The following is a 24,343-nucleotide window of genomic DNA, read 5'->3' on the forward strand; positions in this document are numbered from 1 at the left end:
GGCACCATGCTTGCACAGTGTTATATATAGCTCTGATTCCAACAAGTGGCCAGAAACCCCCAGGGGAGCTTGATGCCATCTTCACATGACAAGGCCAAGTGTGGCCTCCACAACAAGTGCACGAACATTCCACTGGCCACAGAGTCTCCTCCACAGTGCCATGGTCCCAGTGGTGTAAACACCCCCCTGTGGCTGACTTCAACCACCGAGGGTGTCACTGAGCAAGGAGCTGAGGAGGGTGGCAGCCAGCGTTCCATTGACAGGACGCAGCAGATGACCTTGCCGTGGGCACGGGCAAAGGCTGCTGATCAGGAAGTAGGGAATCCTTATCACCTTTGTTGCTAACACAATTCAAACTGTGAACACATAATTTAGTTTTTAATAACAGATATGTCAGCAACCACCCAAAGGGCTGCCTCTGGCCAGCTGGTACCAGCCAGTTCCAACTCAGAGCAGGGTGAGGGAGCTGGAAATCCCAGGATTCAGAGATTACACCTTGCCCTTCCGCAAGGAGTTTCTGAGGTAGCTTGAGAATGCTTTTGAATTGGAACTAGCAAGGGAATGGAAATTAGGAGGACTAAATTCTTATTAATGGCTGCTGTCTCAATTCACCCCCAGCCTCATCTGCCTCCATGGCACCTCTGCTCACAGGCACCCCCACTCCTGCCTTCTTGCTCTCTGGGTGCAGGGCCTCAGCAGGGAGGGGCTGTGGGTCCGCTGATGGGTGAAGCTGTCCTGCGAGGCTGTGCAGGGCCCTGAAGGAGCAGGCACTGTGGTCTGGACTCTCACCAGTGCTGTAAGAACTGCAACCTTGGAGCTGCTGAGACCACGGTGGACAGCCCTTGGCACGGGGCTGCGGTTTCGGGTCTGTTGGAGTTCTCTCCTTGTGGGGGCCTAATGTGCCCAGCATGGTCAGGAGCTGGCCTGGGAAGCCGGCCTAGTGGCCCTGTGAGAGGCAGCGGCTGGAAGAAAAGCTCATGTTCTCACTTTTCACCCACTGGCTGGGGCCCCAGGCAGGTCACTTTCCCTTCAGCTTTGATTCTGACCTCAGAGAGGCCGCCTCCTCTTGTCGCAGCTTTGTAGGCCTGAAAGGGCCAGTGTGCAAAGTGGCCTTGAGACCTGCTCCCTGCCCCATCCTGACACTCAGCTCTGGGTGCTACTTGAGTCCTTCCACCCGAATGGGGTCTTGGGTGTTCTAGCAGCACATGCCCCCACACAGGGTACCAGAGGTGGGTAGGAAGTGCCGGCCTGTCAGCTCTGTCCACAAATGGACAGCTTGCTCTAGGTCATTCTCCTGCTCAGGGCCAGGATCCTCACCCCACACAAATGTGGCAGTGATCTGAGAAGACCAATCAGCCAGCCCACACACTGCCAGACCATATCCCTGAGAACCAGCCCCGATGACCACAGGCCTCTCCCCAGGGCTCAGCTTGCTTCCAGCATGGTGCTATCTCCTGGGTGTGAACCCACCTCCTAGGAGCACTTCACCCCAGGCTTCTGCTCACACTGGGCAGGCGGTCCCTGGAGGGGTGTGCCCCTGCCGGTCTGCCCTCCAGGGGGACAGGGTGTGTCTGGCAGCTGGCAGCTGCTTCCTAACAGGCTCTCAAAATGCATGCTGCAAAAGGAAACTGACTCCTCAGCTCCGAGCTAGTCACTGCTGCCCAGTTTCCAGCGAAGGTCACATGCCTGGGCCAGAGATGCAAGTGACCCACATACAGGGCCACAGCTGGGCCTGTGCAAGGTCAACACACTGTGAAGTACTCTGACCCACAGCAGCACTGCTGAAAACAATCCATGCGAAACTAACTCCGCTCAGAAGCCCCCGCTTCATGTAAGAGTGACAGTTAAAACGTCCGAGCTGCGCAGAGGCCCCACTTGCAGAGCATGAGCTGTGGGCAGAGGGGCTGCAGGCTGCAGCAGAATCACACCTGGCTGTCACACTCTACAAGGACACAGGAGAAGACAGGATGTCTGCAGTTGGGAGAAAACTGGGCACAAAGGCCCCTGGAACCTGGTGAGGACTTCTGAGGATGCCAACTCAATGCCTGCGAGCTAGGCAGTACGCCTGCAGAGCGCGGGCAGGGTTCCGGAAGAGGAAGAGAGCAGCACTGCCCCCAGCTGCTGCCAGGTAAAACACAGTCCTCTGAAGATGGGCTGCCTTCCTCACCGGCATGTTTCCAGACAATACTGAAAAGTGCAGGTGTGTGACCCTCAAGAGTGTTTAAGCAAGAAACAACAATGTAAGATTTACATAACTTTTTTTTCTGCAGTGCTAGGGATCAAACCCAGGGCCTCAAATGCATTAGGCAAGAGCTCCTCTACCAAGCCACATCCCCAGACTAAAAGTGAGATTTTTAATTAAAAATTACCATTATTAGGAAGTACTTCCCTGGCAGACCCATTCTTTGCTGGTTGGTTTTAAGAGTAAAGACAACACTTATTTTGAAATTTATAGTGTAGAAGAATACAGTTCTCCATGATGCTAACTCTGCTTTTAGAGTTAAACATCTTACAGTAATTCCCTTGAGCAATGTCTCACCCTTCCCAGGGAGTCACTCTCCTGTTTGTGAGTGGCACTGAACACCTGGACCCACAGGCCTCTGCGGGGCTCCGCTGGTCTCCAGATCTTGTCCTGTCCTTTCAACACATGCCCATGATGTTCTGCTAAAATCTAACTTATTTTTGGATTTTACTGGAGTTTAAAGATCATTTTCTGCAGGAATAACTGATAAGATCTTTTGTCTTTCCTAATCCAGAGTATAGAGGGCTCAAGTTGTCACTATATTTTGACATTCACCATGACCCAGGAAGCTCAGAAACTGCTGCAGTACAAGGTGGCCTACTGCTGAGGCTCACCCAGTTCTGGAGCCCTGCCAGTCTCAGGCTGCTCCCCTGCCCAGTGCCCCTCCCTGCTGTGCTGCCTCACCTTGCTCCACTGCTGGCTACTAGGCCTCTGCAGCTGGAGACACACACCCACTGCCCACGCCCTCTTTTGGTGCTGTGCCGGCTTCCCCATCCTGAACCTGCTGCACCCCCTGCTCTCCTTATGAAGTCCTTCCCACTCCCCCACCCCCCACACACTGGGAGGGCCCAGGGCAAAGACCAAAGACCACAACCTTTGTCCCAAGCCTGGCAGAGCACCTAGCACATGGTGGACGCTCACTGGCTAGGGACCTAAGTGGACAGTCTCACCTGAGGCTCCCCATCTGAACTGTGACACAAACCCTCAGGCCCTTTGTACCTCCCCAAATTCACTGCCCAGGTGACAAAGCCCGTGTCCAGGTGAGCCCCAGGTTTCCAGATGCATGTCACCTCCAGTGCCAGGCCTGGTGCCCAGAACTCGAGGCAGGTGTTTGGTAGGAATCAGATATAAGAATAATATACACATTTAACTCCTTGGGAAAAACAATTGCAGTGAACATTTCATTGTTCACAAACACAATGATGAAAGTCGAGGAAATGCAGACTTCCCGGCCCAAACAAAGCCCCTAGCACAAGAGACTTCTCAGCCCTGTGGTCAAAATCCAGGAGACTCGCCACGCCCAGACCCCACACTGGGATGTCCTCTGGTGGGTTTTAACTGACTCTGGATGTGGTGAGGCCTGCGTAGGTGGGTTTCACACAAGGACTCCCAAGGGGCCATACACGTCCCCCAGCTCCCTTCACTGGACTGGTGTGGGCTGTGCTGTGGTCCCTTCAGGCTCTCCATCCAACCATTACTGGAATTCCATGGTTCACCCATTTCCCCACATCTCATGGTGATAAACTACGTAAGATTTACCACTTGAACCTTTTTAAGTGTAAGGTCCAGTGGCTTAAGTACACTACCTGACTGTCACCGTCGTCCACCCTGCCACTCCTTCCTCTTCCTGAACTGCCAATCTGCCCCTTCAGACACCAACCAACTCCCCAGCCCTTGGCACCCACCAGTTCACCTCCTGCCTCTGAGGTGACTCCTCTAGGGACCTCACTCAATGGCATCCTGTGGTATTTGTCCTTCTGTGACTGGCTCGTCTCACTGAGCAGAACATCCTCAAGTTCCAAGCTTGTCCGACTGGGCCATTCACCTCCTCCTCAGCAGCGCTGGCCCACTGCCCTCCTGCCTCCTGGAAGCTGAGGCACAGGCAGACGCGGACTCAGCCCCAGCATCAGCCACAGGAAGGGCTGCAGGTCATGTGTCCCTCACTCAGCCGTAGGCGTCCCCGAGTGTCTGCCTAGCACCTCCCCAGACCAGGCGCGGCTCTGTGCTGTGTGCTCCAGCCCTGGCCACAGTTCCAGGGGACCAGTGGGGGCAGAGCAGGCGGCCAGTCTGGGGGGCTGCAGACAAGCAAGCACACTAGTCGAGGCCCAGGCACCCACTGTGAGGTGTCCTGGGCTTCCACAGTGCCATTTCCAGCCCTGCAGAGGTGGCTGTCTGAGGGAGGGAGCACTGCCAGGCAGAGGCACACCAAGCAGGTCTCTACCACCTGAATGCTGGCACTTCTGGGCTGTCATGCTTGCAGTGACAAAGTGAAGCAGGACAGGGGTGCCTCTTAGGGGAGCTAAGACGGGGTCTTCCACTATGCTGCCCATGCGGATCTTGAGGTCCTGGGCTCAAGTGACCCCCTCGTTCGCCCTCCCAAGTAGAGCTATAGGCGCACACTTGGCTAAAACACCTGCAGTGTTTTAGCTGCACCCATCCCGCAGGCCTCGTGCACTAGGAGCACCGTACTCCACGCCTGAGCTACACCCCAGCCCTGGTTTCTCAAGGAAGGAAAACACAACCCAGGGGCATGTTGCCTCTGAAGCCCCTCCAGCCAGCTGCTGCCTTTGTTTCCAAGAGCCATGCTGGGAACTCTAAGAAAGGTGTCAGTGCTTCTGAGCTGCAGGAGTGCTTTACTGAAATACCTGCACCCCACAGCAAGGGGCTGCAATGTCGTCATGCCAACCCACCAGCTCCCCAGATCAAAACATGCACACATGCATGATCAAAAACCAAAGAAATGCCAGGCGCGGTGGTGCACATCTACAATCCCAGTGGCTCAAGAGGCTGAGGCAGGAGGATCGCAAGTTCAAAGCCAGCCTCAGCAACTTAGCAAGGCCCTAAGCAATTCAGAGAGACCCTGCCTCAAAGTAAAATAGGAAAAGGGCTGGGGATATGGCTCAGTGATTAAGTGCCCCTGGGTTCAATCCCTGATATGAATTTAAAAAAAAAAAAAAGACATCTGGGCACCCTTGCAAATATGCACCACCCACGTGCAAGCACACCTGTCACCAGTGGCATTTCCACTCATGGTGGGAAGGCAAGCTTCTCAACTCCGGCCAAGGCTCGCTGTCCCTGGATTCCAACACAAGGCCACCAGTCAGCTGCACAGGAAAGCAGTGCTCTGGAGACAGTGTGCAGGGTCCCTATAGTGGGCTGGGCCGGGCCTGAACCTGGGAGGCATCTGCCTGCAGGTGACTCTTGCAAGGCAGCCTCAGAGGTCCTGCCCTCCACACCCTGGCAGTGGGGAAGGCACCAGCACTGGGGCATCTGCTGAGAGGTGGCTTTTAAGGGGCAAGCCATGCCAGGGAGGGAAGGCGAGCTCTCAACCACAGCAGACCGCACCTCAAAGCTCCGACTCACAAGAGGCCACCAGGAAAAGTGCAGACGCTTAAGACCAAGTGGACGTGTACAAAATGAACATAAGCTTTGGCCTTCAGACCTGCCTCCCCACGACAGGCTCATCTGGCTTTCCCCATAAACAACCCCCAGACACGACTGCTCACCCCTGGATGCTACCCCAGGATTTGGCCGAGGAGGGGACAGGTAGGATCCCACACCAACGCCATTCTCATTCATGAGTCAGCCCCTAGAGACGGAAACCAAAGACGCCCTTTTGCTCTGTTATCTGATTTTTCTCTTTCCCTGGAGTATACTTCCTGAGCCAAGAGGGAAACAATAAACGGAGGGGAGCCTGGACTTTTCCTTCCCAAGAGAAAGGACTACATGGGAACAAAACGGAGGAGGGCTCCCCAAAAGGCCACTTGTGACTCAGCACCCAGGCCGGCTCTCCAGAACAGGCCTTCCTGGTTGCTCCCGGCGCCTGCTCCTGCCCACCTCCCCAAAGTGCCTGCCACATACTGCAGTTCTGCTCCAAGCTGGAGATGTCAGGTGCACCGCCGGCTTGTTACTAAGTGAGGGTCTTCATGGCAAGTGTCCCTCCCCCCAGCGTGGGGGGGCCAGGGACAGGTACTGGGAGAACCACTCAGGCTCTGTAGGGTTCTCCATGTCAGGCAAGGGTCTTGCCACCCCCCACCCATCTTGTGCAGGGCAGGGTTGTGGTCTTATCATCACAAACAACTTTGGCACCAATAAGACCAAAACCAAAACACAGGATTTTAGGTGAATCTCTGATGGGCTCTATCCAAATCTTTTGAGCCTGGAACTAAGAATGCATGCATTTTTAAAAGTCTCTTCCAAAACAGTTGAAGCATTCAGTAAATGGTGTGGAAATCCTGTATGTCCTACATGTGGCATCTCAAACTGGCCAGGAAGCTCTGAAGGCAGTTGCAACAGCACAAAGCATAGTAGCCAGGGTGGCCCGGGCCAGTGCACATGACACAGGCCTCGAGGGAGCTGGCAGGCTTTCTGCTCTGACTCCACCTGTTGCACATGCTCTCCAAGAGCCACACAGATGCTGCCTCACAGGGGATCTGCGTAGCAGGCAGGCAACACAGGGGACAGGAACCTGGTGCCTGGGAGACAGGAGTGACAGACTTCACTGTCTACCCGAGTGCAACTTCGGCACTCTGCATCGGATGTAAATGCTATTGATTTAAAGAAGTAGACTGGTGTTCTTAGAACAGCTCCCCACCAGGGAGGGCTGGGGAACTGTGGGTGGGTCTACTCCTAAGGCCAAACCACATCCTGCGCAGATAGGGACAGTAGATTGGCCCTCCTGTATAGACTTCCTGTCGGCCAAGTCCCAGGTGTGCAGGACTGGGACAGGAGGGGCTGGCTCTGCTCCCAGCTGGCCATACTCCCTACATACCTACCTCCTCATCAAACATCAAGGATTCCCCGCCCCCCCACCTAGAAACTTGGCAACAGTCTCTCCAGCACCAGGCCCAGCACTGTAGCTGGCCCAAACCACTTTCAGGAAAGGGGCAGGTCATCTGGAACCAAGAGAGCTGGATCCAGGTGTCTACCTGGCCCAGTCAAATGCTGACGAAGACCTCCCTGTTGAGTCACACAGTGTGGTGTTCGGGAGTGCTGGGGAGAGGCAAGTCCCCATCCTGTCTCAGGATCAGAGAAAGGAAGGGTACGCCTCTTCTAGGTGTCAGGTGCCTGCTCAGACTCCCTCTAGAAGACCAGACAGGCAGACTACATCTTCCTCAAAGTTTGGAAATGCAGAATCCCACCAAGTCCAGGGTCCAGCACATGTGCACAGTGCTAAGAATCAGAGAGGAGGACCTGTAACCAAAAATAAAAATCCACACCCTCCAACTTCACCGTGGAAGAAAACAGGCAAAAACCTGTATAACTAAGAGTACCAGCAGACTCCAAGGGCCAGGGTTCTCCTGGAGCACCAGCTCCCAGGAGGAAGTCAAGAAGCAAAACCGCATCGACCCTGGAATTACTGACTTCTTAACTTCTCAAGCCCAGATGTCCAACAGGCCAACCCAATGCCCTCTACACCAGGAAGGTCTGGCTCCTGCTTCTGATGGTCTCCAGCAGTTTCCTACAAGAACACTCAGAACAAGGAAGAAAGCTGTAGTTAACAAGGCAGGCTCCTGTATCAAAAGTGAAAACACGGTACTCTTCCATTATCAGGACCTGGGAACAGATGGGGCTGGGTTCAAGAACCCAGGGCTCTCATGAGAACAAATGTTCCTTGGTGGTCGCCTACTTGGGCTCACAGTAGGGTGAGACGTGTGCACTGATGTCAAGCTGAAAGCACCCTGGACAAGTCCTTGGCCCAGTCTCATTAGGTGGCCAAGAGTGCTTGGCACCCTTGCCCTCACGCGTGCTGCTGCAGAGCTACTGGAAGCTGTGGTGGGCTCGTCTCTCCTGCGCTCAGCACAGTGCAGCTGCTGTGTAACGGGCCACACCTGATCAGTCCTCACGGGTTCTGCTCAGCTGGGTGGTTCTGGCTCAGGGGCCCTGGAGAGGTGCACTTAAGGAGGTGGCCCTGGCTGTGGCCATCTCCATGCTCAAGCGCAGGCAGGGCTTGAGTTCTCACAGGCTTCCAGACACAGAGCTGCAGGCCCTCGCTAACTGGGCTCCTCCTTGTTTCTTGCCCCCCAGGTCTCTCTAAGAAGGTCACTTGGTCCATCAAAATGTGCAGGCCAAGAAGGCCACAGTGTCTCCTGGCAGGATGGAAGCTGCAGTCTTCTGTAACTTAACCACAAAGTGACATCCCCCAACATTGCCATATTCTGTTGGTTAGCAAAAATTTACTCGAGGAGAGGGAACTAGAAGAGGTCACAAAAAAGCAGGAGGTAAAGACCAGGGGCCATCTCTATCTCAGGGGCCTCCTGGATTCCATCCATGCTCCTCCCTGGCCCTGCTCTGTGACCCCAGTCTTGAGTGCCCTCTAACATGTACAAGGCCCTGGGTTCAATCCCTGAGTCGGGGGGAACCTAAAAATCAGTCTGACCCTGACCTTGAGAAGCTAGAAGTAGGAAATGGTCAAATAGCAGGGGGAAAAATCAAAATTAAAATCTGAGCTTTTGAGAAGACCAATAAAATTAATAAACCTTTAACCAGACTTATCAAAAACAAGAGATAATGCAAACTACCAATATCAGAGAAGAGGGAACATCATTACAGATCTCATACACTTTACAAGCTACCAGAGAATAGATGAAAATCATTTCCATTCCTCTATGTAGTGATGAACCATCAGAAGTTGAAATTAAAACAGTGTTCACAACAGCATTAGTCATGCTCAGGGATAAACTTAAATAGCAGGATAGATGTACACACTGTAAGCCACAAAGCACCCTGAGGAGAAGCCAGACCGTAGAGGTACACAGAGGACACCCATTTTCAAAGACTGCAGGACTCGCCATGTGTTGATTCCCCCTACACTGATGACGGTTCGACTTGGTCCCAGTGGAAACCCAGGAAGCTCTTCTGTAGGGATGGGCGGATGGCATCACAGCTCCCGTGGGAATGTGAGGTCCCAAGACGCCCAGAGGGAGCTGTAAAAGGCCAGGGCGGGCCTCCTCCCAACCACAAGCTGCAGCGCAGAGCCCGCCGGCTCCGGCTCTGGCACCAGGCACAGACACAGAGGGGCTCTCTGGTGAGAGGGCAGTCAAAGCCAACCCAGGGGAGGACCGCGCGGGAACAGGTGTGTCTGCCATGGCTGGATCCCACACGCCAGAGGGAGGGGGAGTCCTCAACGCTCATTGCGGAAAAAGTGAATTCGTGGGAGAGTTCAAACTGCGAAACATCTAGAAGGAGAAGCTGAGAGAAAACCATGACCTTGGGCCAGGCAAAGATTTCTTAGTTTAAAGGGAAAGAATTAATATGCCAGATCTCATCAAAATCAAAAAGAGCTTTTTGAAAGATACCAGGAAAAAAATGAAAAGGCGAGCCCCAGCCTGAGGCAGACCTCTGCAGAGCTGCAACTGCTGCAGGGCTCCTGTGAAGGAGCCAGGAGAGGACAACCCCCAGCAGACCCTCGCTGGAGGCCACCAGGATGACACAGGAGCACCACCCACCAGGGGGATGCCAAGGGAACCACAGAAGATGGGGTTCCTGACAGAGGGCCAGCACCGAGGGCTGCGAGGGTGGGGGAGCCAGCACTGTGGTGGCCACACTGCTGCAGACTCAGTCAAGACCACGGAACTGTTCACTCGAGAGAGAAATTGTCCCCAAATCCTGAAATAAACAACCCCTAAGGTGTGAGAAGTCCAAGAAGTTGTGGTTCGGGGTTTCAGCCCTAATGCACAGACCCTGCACAAAGAAGACCTGGGAGGGAACATTTGCTCATCAAATCCAGTCATTTTCTCAGTAGTTGGTATGGCTACAACTGAAGGACGCACCACTTTAACCAGCGTGAAGCTCCCAGGATTTCCTTGCTGCATGTCCCTATAGCCAAAGGGGCTTCAGTGTCTGATAGGACAGGCTGCAACCCATCTACTCCCTCCCTGGGACCAGCCTCAAAGGTGGGCTTCCAGCCCTGAACACACCAAAGCCCATCTTTCCTCAGGCCTAGGGACCTGCTGCCCTGGTCCCCTCTCCTGTGGAGAAATCAGCAACCCCACCACCAAAGAGGGTCTGCGTTTCATTCCCTTGGGGCTTTTGATACCAGGAACTGAACCCAGGTGTGCACTGAACCACAACCTCAGCCCCTTCTATATTTTACTTTGGGACAGGGTCTAAGTTGCTTAGGGCCTTGAAGTTGCTGAGGCAGGCCTTGAACTTGAGCTCTCCTGCTTCAGCCCCCCCCCCCCTCCAGTCACTGGGAGTAAGGCATGTGAGGTTACACCCAGCTCCCTCGGGGCATTTTTACAGTGATGCTGTGGACAGCTTGCTACACAAAGTCAGAGGTGGTGTCCTGTCCACCCCAGTGCCTTAGCATGGCAACACTCAAGGGATGAGAAAGGAAATGAAGAGTCATCACAGGTCACGCTCCGCAACTCCCAGGCCCTCCTGCCGCACGCCTGTGGGCTGGCTGGCCTGCTGGGCACAGGGCCCACGGGGCAGTGCACTGACCCAGGGGTCACGGCAGAACACTGCACTGACAGATGGGGCGGGGCAGCGGTAAGGAGCCCCATGGCACCTCAGGCTGCTCTCACACAGGGGGACAGAAACCTGGGTCAAGCCCAATGACACTGGGGCTGCCACTTGCAAGGGGAGGAGCTGCACAGCTTCCCACTGCACTGCACTTCAGACCTGCGCTTGTCGCATACGCGGGGTGGAAGCGGTTCTCGCAGAGCACCAGACTTGTGGTGAGAAACTCCCTCAAGTGACTGACCTGTACACATGTGGCCTCGGGCATGTGGGGTCACAGAGCAGAGCTCAGGCCTCTACAGTCTTGTCCTCACCCAGCTCTCTCAGGAGGCCAAGGAGTATGAAATTAGAGATTCAGACCTTCCTGGGACCAGGAGGAAAAACCCAACGTTCTGACATAACTTCTGGAGCCCAAGACTCCCCAGGGGCATCTGTAGGGGATACCTGCTCTTTCCACTGTGCCAGCGTCCCTCTGTGAACCACAGCACTTCTAGAAACAATTGCCCTTGGCACTGGAAGTCCACCCTGATCCCCATGCCAGGCACTGCTGTGAGCATGCGCCCTATCCCCGCGGGGTCAGTCTGCGCTTCCCCACTTCAGAGGCGAGGAGCCTGAGCGCGACAGAGCCCGGCTTGCAGGGGAGCCCACTGCCCTCAGCACTCAGCCTGCTCCAAACACTACCTGCGGCTCTGACAAAGCACAGGGGCCCACGCCCCACCTCCAGCCAGGCTTCAAACAGGAGAAAGCCCGGAGGGCAGGTCAAGGGGGAGAGGGCAGGATGTGTGTCAGGACTCCACCACTGGTGGCAGGGTCACAGCTGTGCTGGACGCCAAGCCCACAGGCAGGAGCAGCACTTACCAATCTGCAATAGGACAGGCGTGACCAGCGCCGTTTCCATGGCATAACAGAACTCCCTGCCAAACATCACCGCCCCATGCATCACCCACAGGCGCAGGGGGATCCTGTCTATGGACCCCTCGCTGAGGGTCTCCTCGTGGTTCTCAGCCTCGGGGTCTCCAGGCTTCTGCAGGTCTGGCAGGGGCACGGGCAGCTCTTGGACTTGCATGGACTCGGAGTCGGCATTCTGCGGGGCCATTTTCATCACCACCAGATGAAGCGTCAGTGTGTGCTCCACCTACACGGACGAGACGCAGCTCTGCGGGCAGAGGGAGATGCCTCCCGGGGCTCAGGTGCGCTCTGCAGGCAGGCCGCGCTCACACCCCGCTCTGCAGGCACAGGGCTCTCCCTCACAGTGGCACATGGCTCGCTGGCTCACTGCGAGCGAGGGCTAAAAATCCATAAGTGCCACTCAGTTAATACCAGTGTCATCGTCATTGCTGAGGAGGCGCTGCGGTCACTTCTCCTGCCACAGAGAGGTGGGAAGGCGACACACACTGGCAGTCCTCTGTGAATCCCCATCGAGTGGCTCGAGGCTCTGCAAGAGGAGAGAGGACGGCCAGTCAGGAGAGTCGGGTGGGCTGTCTGTGCCACCTACCCCCGCCCACCTGCACCTCCAAGGTGTCCCCCAGGACCCACCAGCCCCGGCTGCAGAGCCTATCTGTGCTGTTACACCATCTGCTCACGGGAGCTCCATGCTGGGGGTGGACAAAGATGGGCAACAAAGGGAAGCGGGGTCACAGGAGGCCAATACCATGGCCTCTGTGTCCTGTGGGAGGCGCTGGCAGTGACCCCTGTGGTCCACCAGTGCAGCGATGGGGCGGAGAGGCACAGGGGAGGCACAGGGGAGCCAGGGTGGCAGCTGAGGGAACTGCAGAGGGATTCTATGCGGGCAGAGGCAGCAGGGAGGATGGAAAGCAGGCCTGGCGGAGGGAGGACTCGCCTGCTCCACCCAAAGGGGGTCCAGATCTCTCCTGAGCCTGGGCTGGCCTGCACCCATTCAGCTATATGGGCAGTGGTCCTTGACCCGCCCAGATCACAAGACCAAGGATCATCAATGACAGTTACAGACCCTCTCTCAAGAAATGACACACCAAGAGCCAAACCTTCTGTACCTTCCGGGCATGCAGGACCAGGACTCCATGCAGCCCCAGGTCTGAAGTCTCCTCCACCCCTCTCCTATGACCAGCTTGTGAGGGAGGGTCTTCCTGGGGACAACTGGTTATAGCCAGGCACTGGCTGCCAAGAAATGACCAATAGGATAGTGCCCTGCAGATGCTTCAGCAGGGCAAGGCCAGCTGCCCCTATGAGGCAAGGTCAGCAGGCACGGCACCCCGCGTTCCTCTGGAGGGGCCTCCAGACGTGGGTTCCACCTGGAGTGCACTAGAGGAAGGGACCTAAAGTCACACCCGACAGTGGGCCCACTTGATGTCAAGACAGTTTTGTAGTTTGATACTTTACTGCTTATGACATGCGAATAATATCTCATCACCGAAATATGACTCAACCAGCCTCCCCTTCTCCTGGGGACGGGGTGCGAGCAGGGTGGGGCGGCAGGGCCCCTTTCTGTCACTCAGCCAATCTTACACCAAAACAGGGGCAGCGACTTAACTGCCACCCCCACCAGAAGAGGGCTGGCTCTCAGGAGTGGGCCAGCTGGGCTGCGGCAGGAAGGGCAGCGGTGAGGACTCTCCCAGCAACACTGGCAGCCTGACCATCACGACCACGACCCGCCCACCCTGCCCGGCGGCCCAGGCCCACTGCCTGCCGTCCTGTTCTTAGAAGCTCGTCCTGACACAGCTGCAGCCCCACAGGGGTCTCAACTACACATGTGGTCTTCTGAGAGAAGGCGGCCTTCCGGGTCGGGAACCCTGACCTCTAGGGCTCCACCCGGGTCCAGGTCCTAGTGGAAAAGGGAAGGAACCGTCCTGCAGAGCAGCACCTCTCACTGCAGCCGTCCTTCACTGCTGCACCCAGGAACCGGGCTCTGCCACTCTCACCTTCAGCTCAAGTCACCTCCAGGGTCACCCCTCCTTACAATGGATGGCCCCTGCCTCGCACAAAGGGCTCCCGTAGCTGCTGTACTTTGCCAGGCAGTGAGAAGCCCCTGCCCCTGGACTCGGCCCCTTGGTTGCCCCCGGCTTTCCCAGGCCTCCTTGTGCACTGCGGGCCGCACAGCCAGAGTCAGTGAGATCTAGTGAAGGGAGGACGAGCGGGTGGTGGTTGAGGAGAGCTAGCCGCCCCAAACCCCATCTGGAAGAGCTCCTCATGCGTGGTGTGGGTGCCTGTCCCGCACCCAGGAGGAGGATGATGGGTGCCAGCCGGCCCAAGGTATCCTGCAGGAGCACCCATGTGCTGCGGGGGACTTAGGCCGGGCGGGACACAGGCTCAGCCGCTGGTGGTTATAATCGCACTTGCTTAGCACCAGGGCCTCCCCAGTGTCTCCTGGTGGCCAGCCTGGTGTCACCACACCATCTGCTTGAATGTGGGTTCCCAGCCCTTTGAGATGTCTCTCCTGTCACACAGCAAGTTTCCGTCCCCCAGCGAGCCGTCTCCCGGGCCAGCGTCCCTGCATGGGGCAGAGAGGCCTGGAGCATGCTCAGCCAGAGCCCGGGCAGAGCCATTCCACCCCTGCTGCTTTTCCCAGCATTCCCCCAATTGCTCTTCCACGTGCGTGCTTTTCCCAGCACTTTATGAGCATATGAACTTTTAAGAGCAGCCTGAAGAACTCTGGGGGAAAAGATTTTGTTGGCATTTTTATGGAGGTTCCAGTCATTTTCTAAACCAGCAGGGAGCACGGCAGCTTCCCGCTGGGCCGTCCTCTGCTGCGCCCAGCACTGGGCAGGAGAGCCCAGCACTCGCCCTGCAGGCTCTGCGCATCCGCATGGCCACAGCAGACAGATCTCCAGCCCTTCGCTTCCCAGCTGCTCAGTCCACACACACAAAGACTAGCAGGCACTGTCCCTTCACTGAGGGCCTGGATCCCTGCCCATCTGACTGGGGCTACTGATGTTCAGGTTCTAATTTCATAATCAAATGCGCATTGTCTGAGAATGGACAAAAAGAAAAGGAAATCCATTTAACCACAGCTCTCACCATCACCAGAGCATGGGCGCCCCTCACTCTGGGGGTGCATTCCCACAGCAGTGGGTACGGCTCCCACTTCCTCACTGAGGATGCTGCTGGTCTCATCCAACTGACCTGAACTTCCCACAGCCCTCATCTGGAGACTTGACAAGGCCCACATGGCATACAGAAGGGATGACTGGGGCACAACAGGGCAGCGGCCGCCACTGCAGGACAACCAGTGGGGCAGTGTGACCAGCTCACTGTCCATGAACATGTGGCCACAGCCCACGCAGCTGTCCCCTCTCAAGAGGCTCAGAAACACCATACAGCACTGGTGTCTCTGAGATTCAAAAACACACTAGGATGCTCCCTTTCAGGGCGGGGCCAGAGGAGAATAGCCAAGCCATGGTGTGATGGCTCTGCCCCCTCGGCAGCTCCTGGCCTCCTCCAGTCGCCCAGAAGGCCAAGTTCAAGAGTCAGCTGTGGCCTCTCCAGGCATCTTCCCTGTATGAGACAAATCTTCCCCAGCACCCAAGACAGATCTTCCCCAGCACCCAAGACAGATCTTCCCCAGCACCCAAGACAGATCTTCCCCAGCACCGAGGGAAGCATTCCCCTGGAACCCACTGCCGCAACTGCCCTGTGCTCAGGGACAGCAGCTTTGCTGGGACCTGCAGATGCACTCAGACAGCAATTGTTCCAATCAACAACTTCCTCTATTGTCCTGCTCTTATAATCTACAGACACGGATGCCAAGCACGTGACTTCCCAGTGTGCTGGGGGAAGGCCACTATGTATCGAGCCCAAGAGAAGCCAACCGGACAGTGTATCTGCACAGCACCCCATGCTCGGCTCAAGTTTTAGGTGGACGCCATCACTGCAAATTCTTGACAAGCAGCATGGATGTGGCAGTCATACTTCCTTGAAGGTGGTCCCACCAGCTCTGATGCCTCACATCGGGCTGAGGATACCAATGCTCACAGACGTAGACAGCCAGCTGCCCATCATTCCATCATTCAGAGACAGGCACAAGATGGGGTGTGCCACCCTTGGAAAGCCCACAGGACCACAGAGGCTCCTGGACTTAGGACAGCACTTCATCTCCAAATACCGATCTTAGTGGAAACCTCACTAACCTACTGGTCTGGCTCTGCAGCACACAAAGGGTACATGCTCTCTGGTCGTCACAGGACTGCCCAGAGTGGACAGCAGCATCTTACCAGGTCACTAGCCTGGAAGAGATCAAAACTCAAAGTTTGAAATGTGATTTCTACCTTGCCTGCCACTTCCTCATGTCACAAAGTCAGAAGACGGTCACACAGACCTGTCCTAAGTTGGGGAATAGCTGTCCTGTTTTCCGTTAGAAAAGCTGTCAGCTGCTCCCTGACGACCCAGCTAATGTGCGCTAGTCAGCTAGTCCTCCCGTACATGCACATGGTTGTGGGCAGAAGCAGTGTGGGGACAGCATGGAAGCCAGGGACCAGGACGCTGGCAGTGTGTAAGGAGGAAGCCAAGGTAGGGTGCAGCCCAGCGGGGTGCCTGTCCAGCACACTCAGGGCCCACGTTCAATCCACAGAACTGCAAAATAGCAGTAGCACCAATAAAATTAGAAGAAAACCAGCTTTTAGATCAAGAGCATAAAAAACATGAAATCGGATCAAGCAACTCCAAAGCACCTTGGCAAGATTGAAACCAGCCGACGGCAGTTCTGCTTACAGCAGTACTTCCTGAATGGCACTTCAGAAACTCCACTGACCCAAACGCAAAGTCAGCATTGCCCCCACAGAATGAAAGCACAGCCACAGGCTAGGAGGAAGTATCTGCAGAAGACACATCTGATAAAATATCATCTAAAATACCCAAGGAACTATTAAAGTCCAACAATAGGAAAACGACTTGATTTAAAGTAGGTCAAAGACCTCAAGAGGCAGCTCACAAAAGGGACGTTGCAGATATGTAAACCATACAGGGACCATTCCACATCAGTTTCACCAGGGACAGACAGACAAAGCAGATAGGCCACCATACAGCACTGGGAGCGGCCCAAACCCAGAATGCTAGCCCCACTGGGAGCTGGGAGGGCCTAGGCCTGCAGGCCCCCACTGACTGCAGGGGGTGCAAAATGGTCTGGCTGCTCCAAACACAACCTGACCAAGTTTGGTTCTGTTTTTTTTTTTTTTTTTAATGGAATATCCTCTAACAGTGCAATCAAGATCTGGGTTCCTTGGACTTACCCAAAGGAGGTGAAAACTAGTGTCCAAAAACTGGCACCAAAGGTTTACAGTGGCTACATTTATAGGTGCCAACACCTGGAAGCAACCCAGATGTCCTTTAAAGGTGACAAATTATGGCCTATCCCAACAATGGAATATTATTCAGCACTGAAAAGAGATGCGCTCTTGAGCACTGCAGTCATGTGGGCCCCTCAGATGCTAAGTGAAAGGAGCCACCGGATGAAAGAAATGTACTGTGTTTACAGCAGGTCAACGGGAGTCAGGTTAAGAGGGGACTGTTGGACAGGAGGAGCAGTGTCTAGGGCAGGGAAAACATTCTGGTGCGTCAAAGGGAGATGCATATCATGGCATCTTTGTCCAAACCCACAGAAAACACAACACCACAGGCAGCCGTCACTCTGGTGACACTGTGGTGTCAGGAGGCCCCCTCTGGTGGGCTATACGCATCTGAGAGCAATAGGCATAAAGATACTCTCTGTATAGTCCTCTGAATTCTGCTGCAAATTTGAAACTGCTCTGTAAAGTGTAGGATTTAAAAAATAATTAGTGTTTTGTCCTTATATTTAAACAAATAAGTAACATGCTCTAGACAAGAAAGGACTCAGGACAGTCACTGGTGTCACACGGTTGGGAAAGCTTTTCTCAAGCTGGCTCACATATGTGCTGATCCCTCCTGGACGTGTCTACTCCTGGTGTTACGTGTCACCTGCAGGAACTCTGACCGGCCCCTCAGGTTGCACAACATACCCCTGGTCTAAGGCATACAAAATAACATAAATTCAACCGAGGCGCAGGACTTTGTGGCCTCTCCAAAACTCGGCTGGTCGCCCTGTGAGTCTGAATCAGAGGGGTGTTTCTGCACTGCAGGCTCCTGGGCTCCACTCCAACCCCACACACCAGGCTGCCCACCTGTTGCTGGAGCAGGGGTGAGGCAAGGGGTCACTCATCTGTGTGCACAAACTTGTGCCTGTGAGTCTGTCTCCATCCACCTGTCTGTGAACGTGCATGCTTGTGTCTGAGCATCTCTTTATCTATGTGTATAAATTACTCTTGAGCATTACGAAATGGAATTGAGGAAACCTGGAAAGAGTCCCCAGGGCGTGAGGGGATCAAAACATTGTCACACTGTACACAATCATCATTAAGGTTTCCTCAGTGAATCAGTATCCCAGCAACAGAGGAACCGCCCAACCCTGGACTCAGACCACAGCCTTACCAGGGTCCTGCTAGAGGACCCAGTCTTCCCAGACCCTGGGGTCCTCCGGTCCTCCACACAGCCTGCACTCTTCCTTCCACCCGCCAGCCCAGAAGCATGTGCAGCACCTGCCCAGATCAGGCAGGCACCACATGGTCAAAAAAACAAAACAAAAAAAACATTCAGAAGCACTGAATGCAGAGGACCCGACTAACCCCTCACCACTCCATTAAAAAAGAAAACCAAATTTTACAAATGTCCCTCTTTTAGTGAGAAGGAGGAGAAAAAGGGCTCCAAGAAGACCCATCCCTCTTCCAGCCAGGAAGCAAAGGCCAGTGTGACTTGCCACCAAGCATCAGAGACTGCTTTTCTAGTTCCAAGCTGGGACACTGGCACACTGCAGCAAGAGTGCGTTTCCAAGACAGACACACACACCAGGCCTGCTGAACCCCTCTGGAAGTGCACCACACGCTGCACCTCATGGACTGCACAGCCACCTGTTGTTCCTCAGAGAACTGCCACCCAGACCGTCCCATGCCCCACCCACCCACTGGGCATGACCCAGCTGCGTCTGCATGCTACAACCACCTGGCAGACCTTGGCAAGTCCACTTACCTAGACTGGGCCTGCTTCCTCAGCGGTAAACTGCAGATACCAAAGGGTGCTTCCTCCAGTCCAGGGGCTTCCTGGTCCCCCCATGACAACAGGGGGCCACTCCTGTATAATCTGTGATGTACGGTCACCCTGCCCATTGCAAATCATGACCCAGCAGCTGGCAGAGAGCAATACCTGCCAAACAGATCCAACAGACCTGCAACCAGCACACAATGCCAGCACTACCTGCAGACACCAGGAAAGGTGCCCCAGCCTGGCCGGCACTGAGGGACACTGTCCTTACAGCAGCTCATCTGTGGAGACACTCAGCCCCTTCTGAGCCCAGCACACAGGGCTTACAGTAGGTAAGAGGGCAAGAAAATCCACAAGGAACAGAGCCCCAGGGGATGAGCCATGAGGCTCCCCCACAGCAAGAGGCTGTCAGAGTCCTGCAAGCCTCAGGCTGTCCACTCGAACGGCCTTTGTTTTCACGGCTGGCACTTCCATTTCTGGAAGCCACTTTTCCACCTGCAAAGGAGAACATCAGGATGGCCAACAGAGCTCCAGGGTGCAACTGGGATCCCCAGGGCAACTGGGATCCCCAGGGCTCCTGGGGCAGGATATCAGTTGCAGACTTGTCCAGACACCCAAGAACAGCACCTCAGAAAGTGGTGTACAACTAGACCAGGGCTCCAGTGACCCTGGAAGGGCTGCTGGGGTGACTCGGTGGGAGCCAACTGCAAGCATTGTCTAAGGAGCAAGAAGACAGGTGCCAGAGGCAGCTCAGCCTCTCCAACAAATGCCACCCACCCAAGGCAGCGGCCACAACGGGGCTGCCCGAGCATCCACAGCTCATCAGCAGCCTCCTCAACCCGCCAGAGGCACATGTGTAGGGCAGGCATGGGCACACGCAGACACCTGAGAAAACGGCCAGCACCTCTCCACTTCTGATTTTCCAGGTCTTCCTGGTCTCAAAAGCAGGGAATGCATTTTCACTGGTTACCCTCAGGACACTAGAGCCTGTTGCTGACTCACCAGCCCATTCCTGGGCCTGGCATGCACAGTGGCAGGCTGCCTCCCAGCCCCTCCACTCCTCCCATCAGTGCCACCTGGGGCTCCACCAGAGGATCCGAACTGGCCTGATGGCTTGCCCTTCACCCGAAGAGCCTGTTTTCTCAATATTGTCACCTGGGCAACCCCTTAAAAAGCCAATTAGACACACCACTCCCTGCACCAACTCCCCCGTAGTCTGGGCTGGTCCCAAAGTCCCCCTAAAGGGCCACCTGTTCTCTGGCCATCACTCTGCTCTCCCCGTGTTGCAGGGTCCACCTCAGCCCCTGCACCTGCTGACTTCTGACTGCTCCCTCAGCAGCCCTTTCTCATGGGCCAGGCAGACTACCTGGCCACACAGCCTCCAGGCAGAGCAACCTCCTGGCCGAGAGGACCCCGTCAGATCAACAGCAGGCCCAACGGCAAGCTTCCAGGGAGACAGGCAAACTGATGACATGAGGTCGAATTCCAAACTTCCACCTCTTAAAACCACAATAAAATCCACTTAGAATCAGAAATCTCTACACCACTAAGACAACTGCCACCCAAACATCAAGGGAACAAAAAAGCACCCAACAAAAATAAAAAGCCCAGGACGAAAGTTCACTTATGAAAAAATGACCTGAACCAAGGACAGGCATCCCCAAAGAAAACCGTCCCCCAACATTTAGCCTTCTTACCACAGTTCTTTACAGCCTCCTTGATTTGCCCAATCAGCCGAGTAGGTTTTTTAATTAAAAAGCAGTGAGGGGTTCTTCTCTCCCTTTCTTTCTAAATGTTCCTAGCACTGATTTGCTGATTTGAGCCACTGGAGTCAGAACGAAGCTTTGGCTACCATGGAAACAGCAGCAAGCGTTTAAACTGCGCAGCTCCTGGAATCCCGGCTGGCTCAGGAAACCAAGCTGCAGCATGGATCCAAAATGCCAAACGAGTATCTCAGCCAGGAGTCCCGAGGGAGATGAGCGAGTGCTTCTCTGAATCACTGCTCGCCTCATCTAGCAGCAGACCCAGGGCAAGCAGGCAGGCAGCCTCAGTCACCCATCACACAGAGAGGCCAGGGCCAGCCACCTCCGGCCCGCAGGATGACCAAGCGGCGTGGAAATGAAGCAAGAATCCCTCGCGGGGCTGGGGATGTGGCTCAAGTGGTAGCGCGCTCGCCTGGCACGCGTGAGGCCCGGGTTCGATCCTCAGCACCACATACAAACAAAGATGTTGTGTCCGCCAAAAACTAAAAAATAAATATTAAAAAAAAAAAAAGAATCCCTCGCGCTGCACACATACAGTCCAGACCTGACCGAGGACATGGGCACAACTGAGGAAACAGCCCAAAGGACAGCCAGGATGTGAGGGGCTCTTGAGTGGTGCTCGTTCCTGCCGTGACTCACTGACTCAGATCCTGCAGGCATCCTAAGGCCACGATGGACGCAGGGCTTCGAGAAGTGAGAGCTGGGACTAAGCCATCCACTGGCACAGAACTACAGTGCTCACGTGGTCAGACAAACACCAGGCGCAGGTCAGGCTGGCAAAGCACACCTGTCATCTCAGCGACTTGGGAGGCTAAGGCAGGAGAATCCCAAGATCTAGGCCAGCCTCAGCAACTTAGTGAGACCCTGTACCAAAATAAAATATAAAAGACTGGGGATGCAGCTCAGAGGTAGAGCACCCCTGGGTTAAGTGCCCAGAGTGCAAAGAAAGAGAAGACGAAACCCATGAAGCACTGGCATTCTTTTTTTTTTTAATGTTGATTTTTTAGTTTTAGGTGGACACAACATCTTTATTTTATTTTTATGTGGTGTTGAGGATCAAACCCAGCGCCCCGCACATGCCAGGCAAGCGCGCTACCACTTGAGCCAAATCCCCAGCCCAGCACTGATATTTTTAAAGAGAAGCACAGGGCGTACAGCAGCACCCCTGCCCACAGGAACCACTCCAAGACCCCAGGGACGCTGACACTGTGGCCATAAAGCCAGCACTGGTCCTTTCTCCTGCAGGTGCATGCAGGCTCAGCTGCCACCTGGGCCGTGGCCTCGCACTGCTGCAGTCTGAGGCACAGCAGGCAGCTCACACCCTTTCCTCCACCACGACTCCCTGGGGAGGCCACTCTTCCTGTGAAGGACAGCGGAGGACTCTGACCTCTCCACTTAAAGGAAGTGCTCTCTGGCTTCTCCAGTGCCACCACTCTATGCCCAGGGGCCACCATGAAGTAAGACAGGCTCGCCCTCACCACCAGCACTCGATATGTGCAGCCATCTGGTGACCGCCCTGCAGGCAGTGGCACAGGGGTCCCAGGTGGGAGGGAGGGACGCACAAGACTCCTCTACACTCAGACGGACGCACAACTTAGAAGTCTATGAGCTGTTTCTTTCTGGAACCTTCTCATTTATATTTCAGACCTTGGTTGATGGCAGACAACTGAAATAGTGGGACATGGGACACTACTTTTTCTTCGACAACTGTTAAAATGACAACTAGTTTTTTTTTAAAGTCAAGTTTAGAAGACAATTTACATGGGCTGTAGCCTGAGGTCCCATTTGTTTTCGTCCTTCCTATGACCAAAGTGATGGGCTGAAACCACAAGCCTTCCTGCATGGTGCTCCCAGAGCACCAAGGACTTTATCTAAAGCCACAGGGCTGAGTCACCATAGTGCCACCCACCAGGAAAAGGTGCTGCAGAGACCTCAGCGCCTCCTCAAGTGGCAGCCTTCTCAGATCCCTGGCGCTAACCTCCATGAGCAGGCAGAGGGGGAGAACTGGACAACCACTGCTTCTTCCTCCTCCTGGTCCCCACTCAGGGAAGCAGCTGGAACTGGGGACACCTCCCACAGAAGAGGTGGCCTGGCCTTCCTTAACTGCATAAATCAGACCAAAACCTACCAATATCTCCCCACCTCTGTAGAGAAGAGGAGTCCCCCAATCTGGTACCCTCCATTTTTTCTGTGATGAGGAAACCCAGTCAGGTATTTAATGACCCCAAAGCTCTGGGGAGAGCTGGCTTTTCAGGACCAAGCAAGCACCTTCTGGAACTGTGGACAAAGCACTGCTCTTGCCCACACCAGCGCAGCCTCCTGGACCACCACAGCAGCTTCCTGTGCTGGGCAGCCCCATGGCATGGCTCCTGCCCAGTGTGTGAGGCCTGGTACAACCCCCAGCACAGAAAGAACACCAGCACCCTCCCCAGACTGCAGCCTGCTCAGGGTACACAGAAGCTCAGCACACTCCACCCCCAGGAAGCCCCGGCGGGCAGGGTGTGGCTCGGTGGCACATGAGGCCTTGGGTTCCATCCCCAGGCCCGCAAAAAAAGAGAGAAATCTCAAGCATCCAGAAGAAACTGGCTAAAGAGTGGCATGTCCATAAAGAAAGCCACACTGTACAACAGTTGACAGGAAACACCTGATAGTAAGTGTAAAAAGCAGGCCATAAATCAAGTGCGCATCATGACCACATTAGAAGCTTTAAAAGATGGATACACAAATTTCTGTGTGGTTCATTCATACTTAGGTTCTTTGTGCTTCTATATGACCTAAACTTTAATCAAAAACAAGTAAGTATGGGCTGGGGCTGTAGCTCAGTGGTGGAGCACTTGCCTAGCATAAGTGAGGTACTGGGTTCGATCCTCAGCACCACATAAAAATAAATTAACAAAGATACTGTGTGACCATCTACAACTAAAAAAAATATATTTTTTTAAATAAGTAAACTTGGCTGGGACTGTGGCTCAGCGGTGGGACACTCGCCTGGCATGTGTGGGGCCCTGGGTTTGATTCTCAGCACCATATAAAAATAAATGAATGGAATAAAGGTATAGAAAATAAATAAATGAATAAGTAAAATAAGTAAATTATCTTTAAAAATATAGCTCAGTGTGGTGAACATGCCTGTAATTCCATCAACTCAGGAGGCTGAGGCAGGAGGTCTGCAAGTTTGAGGCCAGCCTCAGCAACTTAGCAAGATCCTATCTCCAAATGAAAATAAAAGGGGCTGGGGATATGGCTCAGAAATGAAGCATCCCCAAGTTCAATCCCCAGGAATTAAAAAACAAATAAAAACATAGATATATCACTGTTTTTGGGTGGCCAGCCCGTCCCACAGAGGACTGCATTGGGAGGCCAGCAGTAGCCCAAGAGGTAGGTTGGGAAAGTCTGTAAAGATGCCTGTGGACTGAGCTGTTGGGGGATCTACACCATTCAGTTGCTGCAGACATGAAAGACTCAACCAGGGGACACCCAGCAGCCTGTGGGGATGCCCCAAACCCCTCCAGGGACGACAGTGGGCTCCTCTGGATCAACCATCTCCGGGTACAGGGGCCAGTACTTCACTGGGGCACTCCTCCCAGACCTGTAGCTCAGACTGTCCTTCCTGCCTGCCTCCCCCATGGTGAGGGTGAGCCTCCCGCCCTGCCACTGCAGGCTCAGGGCTATTCCATATGCCCTGCACGATGGGTATCCATGGCCTAGTCCAGCCCACAGGACACTGGCCCGCTAGGGATAGGACCAGCCATAGGCTTCTCTTTTCTCTAGAATGAGATGAGATAGAGGGTCGTGGGCCCAGGCCCCAGACCCCAGGCAGGTCAGTGTGGGATCAGGCAGCTCCACCCCTTGT

General features: G+C 54.6%; 1 protein-coding gene across 1 annotated transcript in view; it reads right to left on the bottom strand.

The window, feature by feature from the left end:
• Positions 1-24,343, bottom strand: part of Slc45a4 (solute carrier family 45 member 4) — a 71,358-nt gene that overhangs the window by 22,058 nt on the left and 24,957 nt on the right. Inside the window, exon 2 of the mRNA XM_076836001.2 lies at positions 11,564-12,140. Coding sequence (XP_076692116.2) covers positions 11,564-11,807 — 244 coding nt within the window. The 5' untranslated portion in view covers positions 11,808-12,140. The remainder of the gene's footprint in view (positions 1-11,563; positions 12,141-24,343) is intronic.

This window comes from Callospermophilus lateralis, chromosome 16 (genome assembly GCF_048772815.1).
Source record: "Callospermophilus lateralis isolate mCalLat2 chromosome 16, mCalLat2.hap1, whole genome shotgun sequence".
NCBI lineage: Eukaryota > Metazoa > Chordata > Mammalia > Rodentia > Sciuridae > Callospermophilus > Callospermophilus lateralis.